Genomic DNA, 19,278 nt, shown 5'->3' on the forward strand with positions numbered 1-19,278 from the left:
AAAGATGTTTAAAAAAATAATAATAATAATTCACAGATTGGTCTAAACGAACCAGCAGGGCTCTCTGTGAGAACCCCTGTATTCCACAACCTTCATGCCAACACCAACAAGCAGTGTGGCCTCACAGTTTCAAATGAATGCCTCACCGTGGCAGCCTCCGTGTTTATCTTCCATGTCAAACCACTTTACAGCTCTGAGGTTCCCGGCCCACGATGCGTTTGGCATGGAGCCAGGAACACCTGCAATGTTGATAAAGAAGAAAAGCAAAATAAGAACCAAGAGAGAAAGGTGTCAATTTCATCAGTTAAGCTTCCACGTCATGCTTATTTTCTCCCAGTATATTATCTTTCATTTCAGATTTTTCATCATTGGTACAAAACCCCACAGGCTTGTGGTGCGAATAGTTGGTAGTTATGGATCTACCCTTGCCACCAGTAAAAACAATCTATTTTTTTTTTCATAATTTGTGCCCAAGCCTGCAAGAAATGCCATTGCATGAAAACATAATGCAGATGAAGAAGATGGAGATTTTTGGTCTCAATGCCTTTTAATTAAATTTACTTTTTAAGGGACTTCCCTGGTGGTTCAGTGGTTAAGAATCCACCTGCCAATGCAGGAGACACGGGTTTGAGACCTGGCCCGGGAAGATCCCACATTCCACAGAGCAACAAAGCCCGTGCGCCACAACTACTGAGCCCCCGTGCCACAACTACTGAAGCCTGTGCGCCTAGAACCTGTACTCCGCAACAAGAGAAGCCACCGCAATGAGAAGCCCGCGCACAGCAGCGAAGAGTAGCCCCTGCTCGCCACAACTAGAGAGAGCCCACGTGCGGCAAAGAAGACCCAATGCAGCCAATAATGATAATAATAATAATAAATATTATTTTAAAAAAATAAACAAATTTACTTTTTAAAAAAATTTTTTTGGAGTATAGTTGATTTACAATGTTGTGTCAGTTTCAAGTACAGCAAAGTGAATCAGATATATATTTCCATTCTTTTTCAGATTCTTTCCCCATATAGGTTATTACAGAATATGGAGTAGAATTCCCTGTGATATACAGTAGGTCCTTATTAGTTATTTAATATATAGTAGTGTGTGTACGTTAATCTCAGTCTCCTAATTTATCACTTCCCCCCATGTTTCCCCTTTGGTAACCATAAGTTTAATTTTGAGATCTGTGAGTCTGTTTCTGTTTTGTAAATAAGTTCATTTGTACATTTTTAAAATTAGATTCCACATATAAGTGATATCATATGATATTTGTCTTTCTCTGTCTGACTTGCTTCACTTAGTATGATAATCTCTAACTCCACTCATGTTGCTGCAAATGGCATTATTTCATTCTTTTTTATGGCTAAGTAATATTCCATTGTATATATGTACCAAGCAAGTCTTCTTTACCCATTCCTCTGTCGATGAACATTTAGGTTGCTTCCATGTCTTGGCTATTGTAAATAGTGCTATTATCAAAAATTTTTAGGACTTCCCAGATAACATCTATCTTAAAGTGAAAGCTCAGGAAACAGGCCACTCTATGTCCTTAGTGCTAATAAGTGAGAGAGATTCCAGGGTCGCTCCTATATGAAGTTTGCAATATTAGACATATGGAACTCAAGCAATCTTTTAACACAATATCCTTTTTATATGTTAAAGTTCTTGTTGAGCATTTGGTGTTGCCAACCATTGTGCTGGGCAGTAAGGGAGAGTATAATTAACAAGACACAATTCCTGATCATCCAATAAAGATGATGAGCCCCCAAGCAATGGTTTTTGTTTTTTTTTTAAATTTATTTATTTTTGGCTGTGTTGGGTCTTTGTTGCTGCGCGCGGGCTTTCTCTAGTTGAGGCGAGCGGGGGCTACTCTTCACTGCAGTGTTCAGGCTTCTCATTGCAGTGGCTTCTCTTGTTGCAGAGCACCGGCTCTAGGCATGCGGGCTTCAGTAGTTGCAGCACGTGGGCTCAGTAGCTGTGGCTCGCGGGCTCTAGAGCACAGGCTCAGTAGTTGTGGCACACAGGCTTAGTTGCTCCGTGGCATGTGGGATCTTCCCAGAGCAGGGCTCGAACCCATGTCCCCTGCATTGGCAGGTGGATTCTCAACCACTGTGCCACCAGGGAAGCCCAATCAATGGGTTTTGAGCTTTGAGATTTTCCTAGACTGGTGTGCACTGATCTACCCATCTTCTCTATTTCTTTCAGTTGTTCTTTTGACCAAAAGTTTACTTGCTGATGCATTATCAATTAATATTTAACTCACCTTTGAACTGTAAAAAGCCTTTAAAAGGGAGAGGAGAGGAGGGCATTAGGCTGCCATTTTGCTAAACCAGGGCTTTTCCATGTTGGCACTATTGACAATGTAAGCTGGACAACTCCTTGTTGTAGAATCTTCCTTTGCATTGTGTGGTGTTTAGCAGCATCTCTGGACTCCACCCACCTGATGCCAGTAATACCCATCCCCCCAATTGTGACAATCAAAAATATCTTCAGATACTGCCGAATGTCCCCTGGTGGTGCAAAATTTCCCTGTTTGAGAAACACTGTGCTATCTCCAATAACCCTCTCCATCGCAATAAATTTTGGATGGGTCACAGAGATTGAAGGGTCCATTTAATCACATAGAGTAGGACTTCCCTGGTGGCGCAGTGGTTAAGGATACGCCTGCCAGTGCAGGGGACACAGGTTCGAGCCCTGGTCTGGGAAGATCCCACATGCCGGGGAGCAACTAAGCCCGTGTGCCACAACTACTGAGCCTGCGCTCTGGAGCCCGCGAGCCACAGCTACTGAAGCCTGCGCGCCTAGAGCCCATGCTCTGCAACAAGAGAAGCCACCGCAGTGAGAAGCCCGCACACCACAACGAAGAGAAGCCCCAGCTCGTTGCAACTAGAGAAAAGCCCATGCACAGCAATGAAGACCCAATGCAGCCAAAAAAAAAAAAAAGCACATTTGTTAAGGACAAAGGTATGGATACCAAGGGGGCAAGGGGTGGCATGGGAGGAGTTGGGAGACTGGGATTGACACACATACATTGTTGTTACTATGTATAAAATGCACAACTGATGGGAACATGCTGTATAACACAGGGGAACTCACCTAGTGCACTGTGGTAACCTAAATGGGAGGGAAGTCCGGAAGGGAGGGGATATCTGTATGCGTATGGCTGATACATTTTTTTGTGCAGTGGAGGCTAACACAACATTGTAAAGCAACCACACGCCAATAAAAACTAGTTATAAATTTTTTTTCCTCTTTGAAAACATTAATGAAAATGTGCATTTTCAGACAGAAAAAAAGCCCTGTTCTTTTGCCCTCATGTCACATAACAATATATGAGGATTTAGGTCAAGTATCGTACTAAGGTCTCCCAGTTAAAATTAAATTTTGCACAGCCTTTTCTGAAAACAGCATGAGTCGTTGCCCCTAAGGGCTCTCTATCAGGCAAGATTCTTCTTTTCTTGCCGCCAAACTTGAAAATTTTGTCTATGAATGTGGAGTACTCAAGAAAAACACTCTTTATTAAGCGATAGTTCTTCCTGTTGTTTTAGTTTGCATTTAATACTTTAAAAGTTACTTTACTGCTTGCCTATCCAAAAAGAAGCTTCTTTATTTTGTTCTTAGCACACATTTTAAAAGAATTTAGAATAAAACTCGCCTTGGTTAAGTTAGGGGGTGGGGAGAGGGCAGTTTGGAAAGCAAAGAGATAATCTGGTATATTGATTCATGTCAGCAAGATTAGCTGACGTGATTTTTGTGTCTACTTTGATTAAAAAACTATAGCAGAAAAGTATGAATAAAACATTGCCATGACAAAAGGTCCCTTAATCTCCTCTGAAGGACTGCATTTTTAAAAGGACAAAATATTGGGCTTCCCTGGTGGCGCAGTGGTTGAGAATCTGCCTGCCAATGCAGGGCACACGGGTTCGAGCCCTGGTCTGGGAAGATACCACATGCCGCGGAGCAACTGGGCCCGTGAGCCACAATTACTGAGCCTGCGCGTCTGGAGCCTGTGCTCCGCAACAAGAGAGGCCGCGATGGTGAGAGGCCCGCGCACCGCGATGAAGAGTGGTCCCCGCTTGCCGCAACTTGAGAGAAAGCCCTCGCACAGAAACAAAGACTCAACACAGTCATAAATAAATAAAAGAACGTGAATTTCTAAAAAAAAAAAAAAAAGGACAAAATATTTTTCTTCCCTTTCATTCTCATTAATATTGATCATCACAAACTCTTATTCTGAAACACATTCCATATTCTAGAGATAAGACCATGACATTTATAATTAATGACTGTTGTCGTTAAAATAAACACATAGGGAGTTCCCCAGTGGTCCAGTGGTTAGGACTCAGCGCTTTCACTGCTGAGGGCCCAGGTTCAATCCCTGGTCCGGGAACTAAGATCCCACAAGCTGCATGGCGTGGCCAAGAAAAAACACAAAAAACAAACAAAAAAAAACCCCATGCATAACACCTATCAACCTCCTGCTAATAAAATTACAAACCTCAACTTCTATACTATTTGATGACAAATCTCAAAAATGTTTGTTTAAATACTATTCATGTTGTGCTTTAAAAATTACACTTGTGGGGCTTCCCTGGTGGCGCAGTGGTTGAGAGTCTGCCTGCCAATGCAGGGGACACGGGTTCGAGACCTGGTCTGGGAAGATCCCACATGCCGCGAAGTGACTAGGCCCATGAGCCACAATTACTGAGCCTGCGCGTATGGAGCCTGTGCTCTGCAACAAGAGAGGCCGCGATAGTGAGAGACCCACACACCGCGATGAAGAATGGCCCCCACTTGCCGCAACTAGAGAAAGCCCTTGCACGGAAATGAAGACCCAACACAGCCAAAAATAAATAAATAAATAAAATAAATTAAAAAAAAAGAAAACCAAAAGGTAGATGGGTAGGGACTTCTCCAGTGGTCCAGTGGTTAGGACTCCGCGCTCCCAATGCAGGGGGCCCAGGTTTGATCCCTGGTCAGGAAACTAGATCCTGCATGCTGCAACTAAGACCCGGCGCAGCCAAATAAATAAATATTAAAAAAAAAAAAAAAAAAAAGTAGATGGGTAGAATTTGAGACGGATCTTGAACGATGGGGAGAGTGTGATGAGCTCAAAGTGTTGCCTAGGAAGCAACCCCACAGTCATTGTTTGGAGGTAAAAATGGCTTGAGGATCTGAGAAGAGCGCAGAGCTTCACCCCTCCCGTGGCTGCCCTGCAATTATGTTAACAGAGAATGAAAAGAATTTTAAAAAATCAAACTTTAAGAACCATTTCTCTTCTACAAAGTATTGCTTCCAGGGGCGCAGAGCAAGTCTCTGAACTCTAGCTCTCTGAGAATAAACTTGGATAAATAATTTGTCTTTCAGCATCTTCCCTCTGTACTTTTTTGAAGAGTTTGGTCTGTGTGGGTACACGTTGTACTTTTTAATATGCCAAAGCGAAATAAGTTTCCTTTCATCTGATTTGCTTGTCTTTAGTGCAAAATTATGCTAATTCAATGTAGAAAAGAAATACTGAAATGAAGAGCAATTGGGTTCATTTATATGCACTGTTCTGTGTCATTATTTCTCTAGTACTGTTTCAGGAACCCTGATTATTCTTTTTTCTCTGTAACTTTCCTCAAGTAATTCTGTTTTCTTGAGACTGTGAAGTTTTGTGAGTCAAGTATGAGACAATTAGCAAATTCATGATGATGATGTCTCATGAAAGTTTGAGACTGAGTGGCCACAGTTAAAGGAGTGGGCCTTTTATTTCAAGGTTCATGAAAGCACCTGGAAGAAAAAACTCACATTGTAGCGTGTGCCCACTGTTGGTTGGCAAACCATTCACTCCGAGTGGTAAGAGTATCCGATGGGGGAGCTGTGTCAGGCAGGGCTGACTTCTGGCATGAACAGGAGGGAAGTACTCTCATGTTAGACTTTTATCAGGCATTCCAGAAATACCATAATGTCTTTGATAGATAGATCCATCCTCAGACAAGTGGCCAGATAACTAGCAAATACTCTGGACATTGTTGAGCAAAAGGGGAAGGAAAGAAGGAAGAAGAGGAAGAAAGGAAGAAAGACAGAATTTGAAGTCATGTTTTCAAACTTCAGAATATATCAAAACTTTCTGGAGTGTTTAAAATAAAGACTGTTGGGTTCTAGTCTCAGAGTTTCTTTTTTCTTTATAAATAGAGGTATAATTGCCATATAACATTATATTAGTTTCAGGTGTACAATATAATGATTTGATACTTGTATATATTGCAAAATGATCACCACCATAAGTCCAGTTAACAACGAACTGGTTTTCAGTTGAGTCCCAACTGATTTCCAATCTACCGGCCGTTCTTCAAGCTTTACCTGGCTTTTCATAGCATCATTTTCCTTTGCGGGCGCTGCCCTAGTTCAGGTGCTTGACATCTTCGCTCACCAAGACTATTTCAATTGCCTACAAACCAGTCTCTCTGCCTCCAGTCTGCCCAGTTTGTTGGCAATACCAGCAAATGGCTTTTTCTATAATTAGCATTGACCCTACTGCCTTCCTATTTGGGGGATGCGGGATCACTTTGAACCGTTTGCCCTGTGTCTGCTTCTTCAAGCCACTTTGAGATGCCTATCCACCAACCACTCACCCTCCGACAAACGAAAGCAAATTCAGACTTACCATCCCAAACCCCTTCTGCTGGTGTCCATTCCACCTCTTACTAGAATTCTGACTCCTCACCCCATTTCTCGTTTTACATTGCTGCTTCCGCTTCCCGGGACCCAGTTTAAAGTTATCTCTTCCCTCAAAAACTTGAGTATAAACTGGCACTTTTTTCTTTTGCTTCAGACTGTCACTAATCAATTCCCCAGCTAGCTCTTCAGAACCATGAACCTGGCTGGGTCCAGCAGTTCACTGCTCTAGGTCACATTCACGCCAGGGAGATACCAAAATGCTGACCATGGCACAAAAGGATTTTTGCAATTATGTCCCCAGACTACACATAGCAGATGGGCAGCCCAGAAACCACATCTGATTGGTAGGAGGCCTGTTTGGTTTGACCCCCATAGAAGGCGGGTAGAACAGTGGGAAAAAAAAATAAGATTTCCCCTGAAAGTCTGGACTGTCAGTCTGTTGCCCACAATTCACTAGAACTTTATCCAGCCTGGAGCTCTCCTGCTGCCCTGCTGCCCACCTTGCTTCACTGGCTCATATTGTCTGCCTGGCCCTGTCGACGTGTAGTCTGAAACACTGGGTTTCCACACCTCACCTCTCAACGCTGCCCACGTCATCTTTCATCACTATCCACACACCCAGTTGTCCTGCCATCCTTTTGGGAATTCCCAAATCGATCTTCCATTTTCATGTAGTTCTTTATACCCTGGCTTATGCAAATATCTAAGAAAACAAGCTCAAAGTAAGTCATGGGGCTGTAATGTACCACATGGTGACTGTAGTTATTAATACTGTACTGCATATTTGGAAGTTGCTAGGAGAGAATCTTAAAAGTTCTCATCATAAGGAAAGAAAAATGTGTAACTATGGTGGTGGTGACAGATATTAACTAGACTTATTGTGATCATCACTTCACAGTATGTACAAATATCATTATGTTGTACACCCGAAACTAACGTTGTATGTCAATTATGTCTCAGTTTTTAAAAAAAGAAAAAAGAAAACAAGCTCATACTTGTTAGAAACTAAAGTTAGTAAAGTTTAAATCCTAAAATAGACTCTTCTCCTAAAAAAATAATTTTTTAGTAGACTTTTTTTTTTTTAGAGCAGCTTTAGGTTCACAGCAAAACTGAGTGGAAGGTACATAGATTTCCTATATTTTCCCTGCCCCTCTCCTCATTTTATATGTAGCACACTGGCAAAGATTTAGAAAATGTTAATACCCAGTGGTGGAGAGGGTGTAGGGAAATAGGGGTTTCAGAACTGCCAGGGGGAGTACAAACTGGACCAATTTTTGGAAAAGCAGTATGACAATTTGTACCAAAATCCTTAAAAAACGTGCATACCCTTTGACAGTTTAATGTACTGAAATTTGTCTTAAGGAAGTTCTTTGTAAATTCTTATTTGAGAGGCAATGTAATATAGTAATTAAAAGGAGAGACTCTGAAACTATATTGCCTGGGTTCAAGTGCCTGCTTGGCCAATTAGTAACTGGGACCAGTGACAGGTTACCTAACTTCTCTGTTCCTGGGTTTCCCTAACTGTAAACAAGGATCAAAACAGTCCCTACACCTCATGGAGTTGTTGTGAAGTGTGTAATATACCACGGTTGAGAATCCCTGCTTTTCAAAGACTATTTCATTGAGCATCCCTTTATAGGGATAATACTTTTCAGCTTCTAAAACACCAAACATTATGCCTTGGTAAGGAGAGATTTTATTTTTCACCAAATAAAGCAATTTTATTTGTAAGTTTTGAAGATTTCAAAAATACAGAAAAGTTCAGAGAAGAGACCAATTTTTTTTTCCCCACTCTCCCAAATTAAATAGTGTTAAGCATCCCGGTGCATTTACCTTATGAATCTTTACTTTTTTTTTTCTTAAAAATATTATTCTATAATTTGTGAAAAATCGAACACTTTATTCAAATGGATTCAAATGACTCATAAAAGTACAAAGAACAAAAATGAAAGTAAAAAAAAAACCCAAAACACTACAAAATCTTACATTTACAAGTAACCATCATTAAGAAAACATCATTTCATAAAGCATTTTTTGTACAGATAAATACTTCCATGTCACCTTAAGACTGACATAGCTGTTAACTAGTTGATTAAACTATACCAAATATAGATTGCAAATAACGTTTTACAAGTGGCCTTTACCATTAAGATGTATGGGTTGAGTTTCCTTAAATGAGTTTGGGCATACCTTATGTACATGTTTACCATTTTATAGGTTTATCAGTCCAAAAACCTGTTTCCTTAGGACCTAAGCTTTTGTTATTTGCATCATGTGAACATCAAGTAATAAGTTTTCTCTGTGATCTATTTGTTTAGATGTGTTTGTTCATAGCTTAAATTAGGTATATGCATTTGAAGCGGCATTTCCTAGATTTTACGTGACTGTTTCAAATAAAAGTATCTACAGTATTGATTGCCCTTCTCACTACATTACGCAAAGCAATTTCATGGCCGGGTCGTTCCTTATAGGAATCAATAGAACACAACATGCCCAGTACTGCTGTGTTTCCTGCCTGGGCAAAAGGTCCTTAATGAATCCATTAGACAAATTTTCATCTTGCCCTGCACGCAGTGACCTCCTCACCTTCAAAACAAGGTGCCAGGTTACACCCAGTTGGATGTAAATCAAGAATTCACTCCCGGGCTTCCCTGGTGGCGCAGTGGTTGAGAGTCTGCCTGCCAATGCAGGGGACACAGGTTCGAGCCCTGGTCCACGAAGATCCCACATGCCGCGGAGCAACTAAGCCCGTGTGCCACAACTACTGAGCCCACGTGCCTAGAGCCTGTGCTCTGCAACAAGAGAAGCCACCGCAATGAGAAGCCAGCGCACTGCAATGAAGAGAAGCCCCCGCTCGCCGCAACCAGAGAAAGCCCGCACACAGCAACGAAGACCCAACGCAGCCAAAAATTAAAAAAAAAAAAAGGATTCACTCCCAAGTTATAAAACATTCCCTCCAATTCCATGTAAAAGCAGCCAAATAAAAATCACCATTGCTTAGGACTCTTGTCTAATTTTAACCCCCGTTGACAACCCAAGACAGGTCCAAAGGATTTGAAGGTCAGTGGTAAATTCCACTTGTTGCTGCATGCACTGGGGTATATATATAAATAGGTTGCTAATTCTGGGAACTAAGTGCCAATCTATAACAAGCCTAATCTTTTATACAGAGCAGCAGAAGCCCTTCTGTTTATACTCTTCTGCAAATGTGAGAAACATCTTTAAAAAAAAAGGGAAAAAAAAACTTAAAAAAGAGAAGAAACATGGGAGCAAGTGTCCTAGGATGTGCCTGGTGTATGTGGGTCTCCCACCCCACCCCTACCGCTCACCCCCGACCCCATGGAGTTTCCAGCAGTTTTTAGAAACACAGGAAGTCACATTACAGCCCAAGCATTTCTTCTTGAAACATCTATTTAACCTGAACATTTGCATGAAAAGCACTAGGCTACAATTAGAAGCCCTAGGACGACACAAAAGCAGCAGACCTGATTGAGGGGGTCGAGATGATTGTCACTTCTGGAAGGGAGCAGAGTGGGGTTCCTGGAGTACTTGTAGTAACGTGGGTTTTTGTTCTGGTTACAAAGGTGAGGATCAGTTTGAAAATTCAGTGATTTCGATTCTGATATGTGCGGTTTTCTGTATATATAATATTATATTTCAATGAAACGTTTAAGAAAGTTATAGAGTAGGCGGGAATGTGATATTTACATAAATTTGTAAAACAAAACATGAGACTGCAAAGAAATGTTGGCCCCTTCAGTTCCTTGCCCCCTTCTCCAATTAACTTCACGATGTTCCTATTATTTATTCTGAATCACAGATACTGTCAAATCAAAGGTAACAAAAGCATACCAAATTCAAGCTCAATAATGATATAACTACATGCTGTATTTACTTTTTTTTTTTTGGCTGCGCTGTACAGCTTGTGGGATCTTAGTTCCCCAGCCAGGGATTGAACCCAGGCCCTCAGCAGTGAGATCGCAGGGTCCTAACCACTGGACCACCAGGAAATTCTCTGTATTTACTTTATCACCCCAAATGAATAATATTACTAAAAATGACCCTGCTTTTTTTTTTAAATAATAAGAGGTCAAACTATTATTTATTTATTTCTATTATTTACAGAAAATAATAAATAAGTATATAACATGGGAAAAGAAAAGTTTGCCAAATGGAACCAACACTCAACAGATACCTGCCAGAGGATCTATAAGAAACCATTATATTCACCTTGGAACATGTAAAATGAAGTCATTACAGTAAAAGAAAGGAAGAATAAGAAGCTGCTTTTCCAGACCCCAAAGGCATCATATTCTATGATTCCATTTTTACCACATTCTGGAAAAGGCAAAACCATAGGGATGGAGAACAGGTCAGGATTTGCCAAGGGTTTGGATTGGGGGCAGGGGTTGATTACAAGAAGCACCGTGAGGGAATTTTTGGAGGTGATGGGATTGTTCTTGATCGTGGTAGTGAATGCACGACTCTATGCAAATGCCAAAACGCAAGGGACTGGACACCAAAAAGAATGAATTTTACTGCGTATAAATTTAAAAACAAAAAGGGGGGCTGTTTCAGATTTAGCAACAATGTATAATAGAATGGATCTCCTTCATGGTAAATGGATAAATTTTAAAATTCTATTTTGTAGTATACCCAGAGAATTTTTCATTTGAGAAATAGTAATATTCACTATCTTTTAAAAAATGAATTCTGAACACTTTTTATGGAATCCTGTCATTAAAACCCATCGTTCAGTATTAGACAACATACATACCAAAATGTACTTACTGCCCTTTTCCTCCAGTACCTAGGGTATTTCAGAGAGAAATTGTGAGAAGCACTAAATATATAAAGTCTATTGTATTATGACTTACAAGTCCCACCTTCGTGACCCAGATCAGCTGCTAAATCATGTGACCCAAAGAAATCACTTCACCTTCCTGGGCTTGGTTTCTCTAATCTTAAATGATGAGATTATCCTTTCCAACTCTAGTATGAAATTACTCATCCACTTCACAAAATCATTTTGTTATTTTTGAAGTAGGCATTCTGAGTTTCTACTCCTTCCAGAATCATCCACTTACAAAAAAAAAGAAGAAAAAGAAAACCTATCACCAAAATGACATTCAATGGGCACCTTCTCACTACCTAGCTCAAATTCCTCATTTTACAGAGGGGGAAGCTGAGGCCCAGAGAGGTTAAGTGACATGCCCAAGGTCAAACAGCTAATTAAGGGCAGAGCCTAGAACCTAGAAAATAATTTTGTCGTGTGCATATCTAATATCTAGGTCACTGGCCCCTCTTACAGGGTCCAGTGGCTGGAGCTAGAAATTCCTTCTAAACTTTAAGTCCTAAAACCCAAATTAATTGAGGCCAAGGTTGGTTAACAGTTTGTCCAGTGTCAGACAAGCTGTTAGCTGACAAGGCCAGGAGGCCAGAGTCCATTTTCTTCCCTCCACGCTGCCCTGTAAGACCAGAGAAACCTTCAATCTCAGATTACATTATATACATAAAAAATTAACAAGGCGATTGAACCCAACAGAGGCCCATGAGAACATCTGGTAACAGTAAATACATTAAGATTTGGCTGAAATTTGGCAAAATATCTTCAAGTCAATTCCAAAGTCAAACATACAGGGGACTCATAAAATAATAAGACTGTCAATTTGTCTTTTGTTTTTTCCTGTATAGAGGAAGCAGAATATTCAGACGCTAGAAGAGATGGAAAAAAGTACCTCTAAACACTGCACACTAATCAAGTCTTACTCTTAGTAACAACACTCCTCCCACGTTCCCTGCAGGAAGAGGAAGGCCAAGAAAATGAACATCTTAACAAGCATTATTGCCTCTAATGCTTGAAGAACTTGTGATTATAGATTCAGTTTTGTCCATTTAAAAAAGGAAGAAGAGGGAATTCCTTGGCAGTCCAGTGGTTAGGACTCGGAGCTTTCACGGCCGGGGCCCGGGTTCAATCCCTGGTCAGGGAACTAAGATCCTGCAAGCTGTGCAGTGTGGCCAAAATAAATAAATAAAAATAAAAAAGGAAGAAGAAAACTCAGTATGGTTGATATAATATGTCCGAAAAGTTGGGTTAAAAAGGTTTTCACTTTGCAGCAAATCGTTGTTATGGGATATGTAGAAAGCCTTAGCCTGGAATACTGGAATTTTGCATTTCTTTTGAAAAAAACGAAGTTACTCATTTCTGAAAATTAGAGTCAACTCAGTGATGTCATACATTTTAAGTTTTCTTGCTTTTAGTGTGTGTAGTATGTTGATGGTTGTTGAAACTGGCTGATGGGCACATGAGGATTACTGTATCATTCTCCATTCTGTTGTGTGTTTGTAAATTTCATAATAGAGTTTTAAAATTATCCCTGTGTAAGTAGCTAGGAGGGGCGACATTTGTTTTAACATTGAGGAAGCTGAACATTGAAATGGGAAGGATGTGGTTGAGTCAGCAGAAACCTGTACAGAATGATTGTGAAAAAACTCTCTAATTTCTTTCAAGTCTTGGCTATGTTGATTTCCTTTTCCAAGAAATTACATTTATTCTAAACAGACATCTGTACATGGTAAGGTTTAAGAAAATAAAACAATCCTATTAATCCCAACTCCTGCTCCTTTCATGTGATGTGATCTCAAAAATAGAGTCCTGAAGACACTCGTCCTTTGCATTTTTAAGGAAACACTCTTTTCATGGATATGAGAACATACTTCACAGTATTATTGTAAAACCCAAGTGAGGTTTTTCAGTATTCAGAATTTACACCAATAACATTAAGGGAAATCAAAATTATAAAAAATAAGTACTCATCCCAACATGTTAAACTGCTTAAATTTTCTTATACTTCCTCCTATTCCTCTTTGGGTGTATTTACATCTAGTTTTACATGGTTGTGGAGCCATGGTGCAGACGTCCTTTTGTATGAAAAGACATTAAAATGGATTTTATTTAACACCTTCCTTGAGAATCTCATTAGTTTAGGAATTCTAGACCATATTAATAAATAGAAAAACACTTCACCTCTCACTTTACTCCCAATATTTTCATTCAATTCTCAAAACAATTTTACTAAGTAGCCATCTTATTGTGACTGCTCAGATGAGGAGCTTAAGGTTCGGGTGCACAAGGCTAATAAGGGCAGAGCCAAAATTCATCATCAGGTTCGTCTCACTCCAAAGCCCGGGATATTTCTTCAACACGAGTCCTTCCCAAGCATCAGTCATTTGCACAGCACTTTAACAGTACCCTCCATAAGCAACCAACACTGTAAAGCTTTGCCTTATACAAATTCACTTTCGTTTGTACGAGCGGCTACCTTTTTTCTCAGTTAAGGAGATGGAAATAAACAGAACCATCATTTGCTGCAAATCTGTGAACGTGCCAATCTGTAAAAGATGGTCTGTGCCAGCGGTTCTCAAGGTGGGCTTCTAGCAAGGTTATCCCCTGGTAACTTGTTAGAACTACAAATTCTGGGGCCTGCTTCTGTCCTGCTGAATCAGAAACCCTGGGGCTGGGGCCCAGCAACCTGTGTTTTAACAGGCCCTACAGTGGATTCTAAAGCATGCTCTGTCTGGTAACCACTGCACTACATACATTATCTTATTTAATATTCATAACTTCTCCTGAAACTAAATACTATTTATTATTTCCATCATCACAGATGGGTAAACTGAGACTCAGCGTAGACTAAGACCAGAATCACATAGTTAGCAGGTAATGGGAGCCAAGACTTAAACTACACTTATCTGGTTCCAAAGCCTTTTCATAGTATCATGTGGACTCCAGGGGGGATATCAGGAGATTCTGTTGCCGTGGTTCAGAGAAAGCAGAGATACAGATGATAACGAAATCATGGAGACACTGATTATGTATCTATTATGACTTTGATATGCAACTAATATTTTTACTGTTTCAAAGAATCATTGAGGGAATTCCCTGGCAGTCCAGTGGTTAGGACTCCATGCTTCCACTGCGGGGGGCACAGGTTCAAGTCCTGGTTGGGGAACTAAGATCCCACATGCAGCATGGTGTGGCCAAAAAAAAAAAAGAGTCATTGAAATGCAATACTATGCTTTGTTAAAAAAAAAACTAAAACCTTGATGCTTCTAGAAAAGATTAGTTTCAGACAGTTGGTAGAAAATAACTGGAGGTGGAATGAAAGCTGGAAAAATGGCCTTGCCAGTTCTAAAGCAGTACCTATCAATACATTAATCCTTTCTGCAAGAATTAAATTCATGCTAAGTTCAGCTTACTGGATATTTACCAATTGTATTGGTATTTGTACTTAATTAAATGTGCACATATACTATAATCCAAATTTTCTTGTCTTGCATAATGTTGTTCTAGGGATTAGGGGTTAAAAGCTAATTAAGAGCAGTATTTCCAGATTATTTCCTTCACAGGGTAGCAGGGGCAAAAAATATATGGGCACAGATTCCCCAATGAAGAAGATGATCCAAGTATTATACAGCACAGCCAAGGTCCAAAGGCATTATAAATGAGCTTTCAAATAGCTCTAGCTTCAGTATAGTTTAATTAAGTAAATATTCTGTAACCTGCCTATGGTTTCTCTACAAGGAGCATGGCATCTAGGTTCTCAAGAGCCAGGATACCTTGTAGATTATAAACCTTGCCCTATGACCTCACCCAAATTACTGCCCCAAGAACTGCCTAGAGCACTTACCAAGGAGGCAAAAGAAGCCAAACGAGCCCACATCACTAATACAATATTTTGAAAATCATGTCCAAATTTATTATGTGTATTTAATGTTATCTGGCCATACAAAAATGATGTCATTCAAAAACTCTGTTCAGTGGATAGGAACCCAAGGAAGTGTCTGTTTTGTGTAATTTCTCCTTCAATCTGAATTTATCTCCATATCGACACAATAAGTGCCAGTGTGGATTATCATCCGGCCCCCCCAAAAATAACTTTATTATAAACCTGAATGTTCTAATGATGTTCATTAAAACATGATTCTACCAGCCCATCAATGGTCATAATTCTTTGTCACTGGTAAAATCAGCGTAACTGAATGCATCCTTTGTGGTGCTAGAACCTGAACTCTAAATTTAGGCTGATGTACAGAGAACACAATGTATACTTTGAAAAAGCCTGGGGCTGGTCCAGCCCCACCCAGATTTAAGCCCCTGGTAACCTTTCCATAAACACATACCTTCCAAATAACTCAGTGTTTACATTTGCTGAGAGCTACACCTGGAGAAATGTTTCTCAAGTTTCTTTCTTTTGTTATCTTTCCTTAACCTTTCATTTCCTTAGCTCACGTTTTTTTCCCCAAGCCAGTAGCTAAGGGGCACTCTAGGTCAAATTCAAGCAGAAGCAGCCTACCGCAGGAACCGAGAGTAGGCCAGGAATGGGACAAACAGCAGGGTTGGGTAAGTGCCAAGTTGTGGGAGAATCTCAAACCAGGTGCAGGTAAGACAGAAACTAACTGGAGGCGTCCACATAGGGTACCACTGCTTTCTCTGGCCATCAGAATTGACGGCATGATGGGCCCACCTGTTTCCAGGTTGGCTACCTGGGAACCAGATTTTCTAAGGAAGGATTCTGCCCTCTTAACATTCCAACTGGAACTCTTTGCTAATTCTACAAGGTATTGGATATCTTTATCTTTACTGGTATCATTTGTTGGCCTAGCTATTATGGAATTGGACCTTCAATCAGTAACTTACCCACTGTTTCTCTAATTCTGTCAAAAATGACCTCCACCCTACCCACCCCAGGTAGGGGACACCACCCTCTGATCTTCTCATAACCAACCAGCCCCTCCCCAGACCCAACCCACAAGCATCCAGCACTGTACCCAGTATCTTCAAGTCAGGCACAGTGATAGGTTGCAGTGTCGGGGGAGTGACTGGGAAGATAAAAATGGATGTCACATTTCTCACCCTTAAGGAACCCAAACACTGAGGAGGAAGGGCAGGGGAAATTTTCACTTAGCAGGTAATTATAATTCAATGCTGGTAGCAGTGTCAGGGAGTATAGGAGAACCCAGAGCTGGAGTACCAACCATGTGGGAGGTGGGTTATCAGGGATGGCTTCTGAAGGAGGTGACATCCAAGGTGGGTTACAAAGGAAGAATGGGATTAGTCAGACAGAGATGATAGGAAGGGTGGCCCAGAGAAGACATCATAAAAAGCCACCAGAAAAAACTTAAGTGAAAATCGCAAAAGTGTGCAGGACCAAGTAGGTGCCAGAACATGAAGTATGAGGTGTCAGGGAAGAAGAAATGAGGGTAGAGAGATGGGGCGGGGGAGGAGGGGAAGTCGGGTCACAGAGGTTATGCTGCATTTGGGAGTTCCCTGGCTGTCTGGTGGTTGGTGACGATTCTGCGCTTTCACTGCCGAAAGCGGGGTAGCGGTGGCGGCGGAGGGTTCGATCCCTGGTCGGGGAACTAAGATCCCGCAGGCCGCGGGGTGCGGCCACACAAAAAAAAAGACCTTCAACTTGAGCCTCAAGATAAGGAAAAGTCACAGAAAAGCTTTAAGCAAGGGAACGACAGGTATTCTACCAGCCTATCTGAGAGTTCTGTACTGCCACCATCACTTGGCTCCGGAAGCAAAGCTCCCCGGCGCCTTTGTCCCATAAAATTCCTTGCACCTAGATTTAAAAATGCTTCAAAATTTAAAAAAAAAATAGTTGAGCTTTTAAATGAAAATTAGCTTCCTGAATGTCTGCCTATGATCTATTTAAACAAAGAATACATCTTGCAGTCTTTTGTTTCTCACTTACAGACAATAGGGTGCCTAAAATAAGGACCATTTTTCTTTTTGTGTATTTTTGTGGTGAACTTAAAAAAAAAAAAGTACATATGCTGTTTTCCACAAGTGATGCTTAATTAGTTTTATTGTCTATAAACTTAATAAAATATCTCTGGAAGAATATAAGGAAGCATTAAAACCAGCAGCTGATGGAGTATAAAATTTTAAAATGTTAAAACTCATGAATAGATTTCCTGTTTTTTTTTAAAAAAGCTTTTAAAAAACGTTTTTAAAATAGGGACAGATATTCAGAAACCAAAAAAAAAAAAAAAACCCACAACATTTTGAGGGGTTCGAGCGGGGGAAAATTAGCTCAACATACTAAAATTAGCCCCATATACGAAAGAGTCACTACATTTAATACTCAACCACTCAAATCTCCAAACTTAAATTCCATAAGGTCATAGCCATCTGCTTCCAGAGCCACCCACAGTGTACAGAATAGTGCCGGGTACCACGCTAAATTTATTTAGCAGGGCTAAATAAATATGTGTTGAGCGCTGAAAATAGACATGTCAGAATGTTCTATTATTTTTCTGAAGACTTCTTTTCTATTCTGTAGGAAGATAACGTCCTCAAGATACTTGATTTTCTTTTGTTATCGTAACAGTGATTAGGTTCAAATTCAGCCTGCCTGCTCCTCGCCCGCCAGCCTCTGTGAGCACATTACCTGAGGAACGCTTTCCACTTCCACTGGCTCAGAGAAGGGAGAGCCAGACCAAAGCCTGTTTTGGATGGGGCCTGGGGGAAGCAAGCACAGAAGCCTGGGTGGGGTGTGGCAATTGGTTCCAGCAGGACCACTTCCTATGATTCCAAAACACAAATACACACACACACACACCCATATCCCTGCTAACCTTATTTCCAGCTTAGAGTGGTCAGGTGGGGCTTACTTCCATTACCCTCTGCACTTTTTCCCCAACCTCACCTTTTTTTTACCTTTCTGGAGTTCTGCATGGAATTTGCTTTAGCTACGCAGGAAAGAAAAAACGACTATTCCTTTTCCTGGTGCAAGAGAACACTTCAGACTTCAGGCCACACGAATCCAGAATCAGATCCCAGCTTTGCCTTGGACAAGCTGTGTGATACAAGCGCATACTTCACTGTCTCTAAGCCTCATTTTCCTCCTCTGTCCGCGAGGATAGCAATGAGGCTTTCTCATCATTCAAAGAGATGATGTAGAGCGTAACACATCTGGCACAAACTGTATTTACAAGAACAGTGTCAGATGCCACGTATAGTATGTTTACACGTGTGTGAAATGGTTTTTTGTGAATAATTCGGATGCTCGCTTCACTGTGATAAATGTTGATTCACTCCCCCTCCTGCAAGTTTTTGTGAACTGTTAATCTAGTATCGTCTGAAATTAACTGCATGCCTCTGTCCCCAGCCACCTTGCAGTTCCTTTTCCTGCCCTTCTCTAAGTAGGTTTCTATAACCATCATTCTAGATTAGCACTTAGGGCTGCTGAGTCATTGAGCCACCTAATAATTGCTCTGAGTCTACTTTCAGGTGTGAAGGTAGCACCCATATGTGTCAACAGTAACGATGCTACAGGCAAGAGCTGGGAGGTATTTCAAGCATGGCAGACACGGGGTCACCTCCCCACAGAGCTGACGCCCACACCCGCGCTGGTACAAAAGTAGACACTGGTGCATTAGACATCACTAGGAAGAGGCCCTATGGGTCACACAGGTCTTCCTGGACAACATATGGAAAACAGAATTTTGAAAAGAAACCCAGTCCTAAATCAAAAAGGGGATTTGGTGCTGTTTTCTGCCTGCATGCCTCTCATACCTTGGCCCCAAATTATCATGAACAACGGGAAAGA

The 19,278-nt window shown here is 40.9% G+C and overlaps 1 protein-coding gene across 4 annotated transcripts in view; it reads right to left on the reverse strand.

The window, feature by feature from the left end:
- Positions 1-19,278, reverse strand: part of GCNT2 (glucosaminyl (N-acetyl) transferase 2 (I blood group)) — a 121,041-nt gene that overhangs the window by 8,999 nt on the left and 92,764 nt on the right. For all 4 annotated transcript variants that reach the window (XM_068557381.1, XM_068557382.1, XM_068557383.1 and 1 more), the window contains one exon: positions 147-239. In XM_068557381.1, coding sequence (XP_068413482.1) covers positions 147-239 — 93 coding nt within the window. The remainder of the gene's footprint in view (positions 1-146; positions 240-19,278) is intronic.

This window comes from Eschrichtius robustus, chromosome 12, assembly GCF_028021215.1.
Source record: "Eschrichtius robustus isolate mEscRob2 chromosome 12, mEscRob2.pri, whole genome shotgun sequence".
Taxonomy (NCBI): domain Eukaryota; kingdom Metazoa; phylum Chordata; class Mammalia; order Artiodactyla; family Eschrichtiidae; genus Eschrichtius; species Eschrichtius robustus.